A 5,519-nucleotide genomic window follows, 5' to 3' on the forward strand; every position below is an offset into this window, starting at 1 on the left:
CATCTAACACAAGTATAAGAATATTTGGTATGATAAAGCCATTTTTTTAATTTTTGACCCTTTTAACGTCACTAAACGGTAAAAATTTAAGTTATAAACCTTGTAAAATTTGTTTTTACATTTTTGTGGATATTAAGTCAAACTAAAATTATATGTTTAAAATAACATATTTTAGGTCAAATCTCACAAAAATGGTATCATAACCTAGTCATGATCATTCTTGCTAGAAAAAACCTTCTTTTACATAAAAATGATGGGTTTTTAGATTTTTTTTGTAAAAACCAAATCTTTGATATTTTAACTAGATTCATGATACATGCAAAAAAAAGTCATATTATGTTCATAAAAACCATAGTTTTTATAGTTTTGTTTTTGTGACCTTTTCCTCAAGTTCATATGGTATGTTTATACTTGTTTTTTCATAGTTTTACATTTCTAAACAAACACAACATACAAATGTTCAAATAACCAAGGAATAACATCTTTTCATGCATATGACACTTTTACCCAACTTAAAGAAGAAGCATGCATAACAATTTGAGTTATTATACAAGTTTACTTGTATCCCCCCCCCCCCCCCAAAAAAAAAAAAAACATGGAAAACTCGAAAATAAGGGGTAAGAACTCACCTTGAGTGAATTTCTTAGTGGATAAAGAGATGAAGATGAAGATTTTTCAAACTTAGAACACTTGAAGATGGTACTACCCTATGGATATTAACACATGTTAATGTGTGTAATTATAACAAAACTAGTATATTTGTGTGTAGAATTACTAGATTAGTGAAGAAAAGTTTACCACAAATCTAAGAACCAACTTGTGGAGAATTATCCTTGAAAGAACTTGGGTTGTTTATGAAGAAAAAGATGAAAATAGTGGAATCAAGAAGTGTGAAGAAGATGGAGGGGAGGCATCTTTTGGCCGCAACTTTTAAGGGGGGGGGGGAGGGTTGGGGGGGGGGGGGGGGTGTTGGATGGATGTATGTTGTGTAAAAATTGGTGGTTTGTTGGTTATTACCTTTGATATATGTTGTGTAAAGGATTTGTGGGGAAAAGTATAGATAATTTTTGTCTCTCATGAAGTTTTATAAAAATTAAAGTCAACTTTCTTTTATTTTATAAAAATCTTGACATTTTTATAAAAAGTGTGGTATTTTTTTAAAGAAAATATGATATAAATGATGTATAAATATTTAATTTAAATTATAAAATTCTATTTTTTTCATAAAATAATTATTCTAAAAAATAATAATACGTTACTCGAAAATCAGGTTGATTCCCAAATATTTTCCGTTAAAAGTTGGGCGTTTTAGGTCGGGTATAGAATTTGTCGCATTTGGTGACGACTTCACCAAAAATTTGTATTTTTAGCCTTTGTTATGAATTTGCCATGTAGCATAGGGTTTATGAAGTCCAATATATTGAGCTATGAATATTATGCATACTAAAATAATATAAAATTGAATTACTGAATTGTTACGATACTAACCTTATTTAGGGTTTATATTCAAATATTTTCCAATAAGAGAGGTACTTTGTATTATAATTTGTCAATCGTACATTGGACGCATTAGGGTATATCCCAATTCACCTAAAATTCTAATACACATTGAGTTGACCTGGTTGACTTTGTTGACTTTGTTTGACAAAAATTGACGGTTGTCACACAATACAAGACATGATTCTCCACCTTCAGACCAAGAATCTAAATAAGCCCTTGCAACCATATCTCCTCCTTTATTCCTTCTGTCAATGACATGTACCCGGATTCAGTTGTAGATAAAGCAACGGTATCTTGTAACGTTGACTTCCAACTGATGGCACATCCGAATAAAGTGAATATGTAGCACGTCAGTGACCTATGCTTCAACAAGTCACCACCATAATCAGAGTCAACATATCCCACCAAGTTACTCTTCATATTTTCTCCATACACTAAGCAAACATCCGTCATTCCCTTCAAGTATCGCAATATCACCTTTACAGCTTCCCAATGAGTCTTCATTGGATTACTCATAAACCTACTAACCACACTAACTGCATGAGCCAAATTAGTCCAGACCATAACATACATGAGACTTCTAACAACACTTGAGTATGGAACCCTGATAATGTACTTCCTTTCGTTATTAGTAGTGGGTATATTGCTTGGACCAAGTTTAAAGTGAACCGCCAAAGGAGTTCCAACTGGCTTGGAATAATCACAATTAAAGGACTGCAAAACTTTCTCACTGTACTTTTGTTGAGAAATACATAACCGCCCTGATTTTCAATCCCTTTGAATCTCCATCCTTAGTATCTTCTTTGTTGCTCCCAAATCCTTCATCTCAATTTCATTCTTCATGGTCTCCTTCAAATCATTAAACACAATTATCAAACTGGTTCCAAGTGTAGCCATCTTAGATCATGAATGAATCAATTCTCTTGTACCATTATATTGGAGACTGCTTCAACCCATACATGGATTTCTTCAGCAAACATACATGATCCTTCTTAGAATCAAGGAACCCTTCTGGCTGGGACATATAAATCTTCTCTTATAAGTTCCCATGAAGAAATGCAGTTTTCACATCAAGCTGTTCAAGCTCCAGATCAAATGCACTCACCATGGCCAAAAGAACCCGAATTGTTTTGTGCTTCACGACCGGTGAGAGCACCTGGTGATAATCAATTCCTTCTTTATGAGAAAACCCTTTCACCACCAACATTGACTTGAACCTAGTTGGTTCAACTCCTGGTATCAAAACTATAAGCACACAAGACATAGTATTTATGTGGTTGGTCAAGGTGACCTATGTCCACGGGTAGGAAGGGGGAATTCTTTATTTGAGAGCTCTCAAATAGATGTTACAAGTACAATTACACAGAGATTCGCCTATCACTCTAGAATTCGAAATACAAAATGACCTAGCACACATCCTTATTTATACTTGAGGGATCATACCTAAAACCCTAATGGGTGAAACCCATGGGCCTACAGGCCCATGAATGGAGGCAACCAATCATATTCCGCCATCCAGCATCTTTTGGAACATTCTTGAGCATCATAGAGTACTTCATAGCATAATTGGATCATCACATACCAAGATGGTCCAACTTGCATAATGATGGCACAACAAGTGTACGGATGACACAACAGGATTCAAGTGTGGCACAAGAACATCAAGATTAGAGCAACAACACCACCTTGATGCAACGGTAACATACATGACACAACAAGGCCATGCATGGCACAAGATCATACTCCATGGCTCAAAAGGAGTACCCCATGGTGCAATAGGGATCCTCATGGAACAAGAGGAACCCCTCATGGCGCAAGAGGGGGTATAATGGAGCAAGAAGGAATAGCCTTGGCACGACAACATCCTTCTTGGCCCATCCCTTCAACATATGGCGCAACAAGGTTCCCTTGTTGCTCCATATCACTCCCAAGTGCTCCAAACCTCTTCCAGGTGCTCCAAACCCCCTTATGTGTGATCCGTTCCTTTGTCAGACGGTCCATTCGTTTCTCAGATTATATGTTCCTTTGACACATGCTTCATGAACCCCAAGTGCTCCATTGAGTTCTAAGTGCTCCAACTGCTCCATGAACATGATCCAAACGCTCGAGTTACATTTGACAATTATTTTGATAAATTTTAGCATTTTTGTTACGCACATGAGTCATTATATACATTTGAAAGCTTGCTTTAACTTTATCAAATAATAAAGATAGTACTTCTAAGAAGAAATGTATGTGTAAACTTACTTTTAAGGTCGGAGAGGAGAGAACCCAAAATTGTAAGTTTAGTAGTGGTATAGAATAAGGGTTAGCATTTGGACCGAACTGGACCGACTTTTGGATTGGACCGGTTTCGGAGAATATTATGGACCGTGGACGGACCGGATGAGACTTACCGGGTCCAGGTCCGTTTTTTCTAATTTTTGGACACGATTGGACCGGTATGCATACAGTACAAGCCGTTAAAACTCATTTTTGGTTTTGATACAACTCATTAAAACGAATATGTTGTTGGGTTTGATACGTTACAACTCATTAAAATGAATACGTTTTTGGGTTTGATACGATACAACTTGTAAAAATGAATACGTTTTCGTTTCTTGTACCCATTGGACTGGTCAAACGTTAATTATTTATACCATTTGTTTGAACTTTGAATCAAATAAGTTAATGACTTTACCAATGCTCGTGCAAATCAATGACGGTTCCATGTAGTCTGAAATAATTGCTGAAATATTTCAGTTTTGCTATCCCAACTTTGAAGGATTGTAACTCATTGAATATAACACCAAAATTAGCAAAATTATAGTCTAAATTTATCTAACAGATCTAAATTACACAAAGAAAATGACCGCATGTCAATTCAACTTAAAACAAATGAGATATACTTGTTTAAAGAATTTCACATAATACAAAATTTAAATTTATTGCTGAAAAACTATAATATTTCAACTTTGATATCACATCTTTGAAGGATTATAACTCACTGAATATAACACAAAAAACAACAAAATTATCGTCTAAGTTCATCTACAAACTCTAAATTACATGTTGGGAAAATCCGCATGTCAATCCGACTTAAAACGAATGACATATGTTTGTTTAAAGAATTTCACAGATTACAAAATTTAATTTTTTTTACTAAAAAGCTAAAATATTTTAGTTTTGATATCCCAAATTTGAAGGATTGTAACTCATTGAATATAACACCAAAAACCACAAAATTATAGTCTACATTCATCTATAAGCTCTAAATTACGCGTTGGAAAAAAACTGCATGTTAATCTGAATTAAAATGAATAAGATATGTTTTTTTTAAAGTATTTCACATAATACAATTTAAAAAAAATCAGTTCCAAAAGCGGTTTTTACTCGGAATCGGCCGGACCAGACCGGTTTTAATCAAATCCTAGAACTGAGAACCGGCATAGGGGTCCAAAAAAAGGCCGAGTCCGGTCTGGTCCACGAGTCCAAATGCTCACCCATAGTATAGAAACCCAGACAATAAGGAACCCAAATCTTAAAGTTTTGAAGCAATTAGGACCGGTTTCGTTCTCATTATTTTTGAACTGCTACCCATTAGATAACCGTAAGTTACTAAAAAGTAAGTTTTACCACATTTAAAGTTTTAAATATACTCTGTTGATTATCTTCCATGGGGATTGATTTTTTTTAATAACACTTGGAACACATGAGTAGACACATAATTTGTGATTAAGGGTGTTCGTGGATGGTTAACCGAACCGAAATCATATTCAGAAGGTTAAGCAAAACGATCGGTTCATTAATTTCTTAAACCTAAACCTAAACTGAAAAACCAAGTTAACTTGTTTTCAAGTAACCTGTTTTTCCGATTAGGTTAACCAAACCGGGAATGTCAAAATATCCAATTTGGTTAATCTAAATATCAACATGGATTTTTGGTTTTCCAGTTCGGTTTTTCGGTTTTCAGATATTTTGAACACCCCAAACAATGCTTGCAATTCATTATCTTATCTGATATGTAGTAACTAAGATTA

General features: G+C 34.6%; 1 protein-coding gene across 1 annotated transcript; it reads right to left on the reverse strand.

Annotated features, from left to right (window-relative positions):
• Positions 1-1,704: 1,704 nt before the first annotated feature.
• On the reverse strand, positions 1,705-2,004 carry LOC122195398 (secreted RxLR effector protein 161-like). The gene has a single exon (XM_042897270.1). It carries the CDS (start codon positions 2,002-2,004, stop codon positions 1,705-1,707), a length of 300 nt encoding a protein of 99 aa, XP_042753204.1.
• Between the last annotated feature and the right edge of the window lie 3,515 nt (positions 2,005-5,519).

Source organism: Lactuca sativa, chromosome 8 (assembly GCF_002870075.4).
Source record: "Lactuca sativa cultivar Salinas chromosome 8, Lsat_Salinas_v11, whole genome shotgun sequence".
In the NCBI taxonomy this organism is placed as follows: domain Eukaryota; kingdom Viridiplantae; phylum Streptophyta; class Magnoliopsida; order Asterales; family Asteraceae; genus Lactuca; species Lactuca sativa.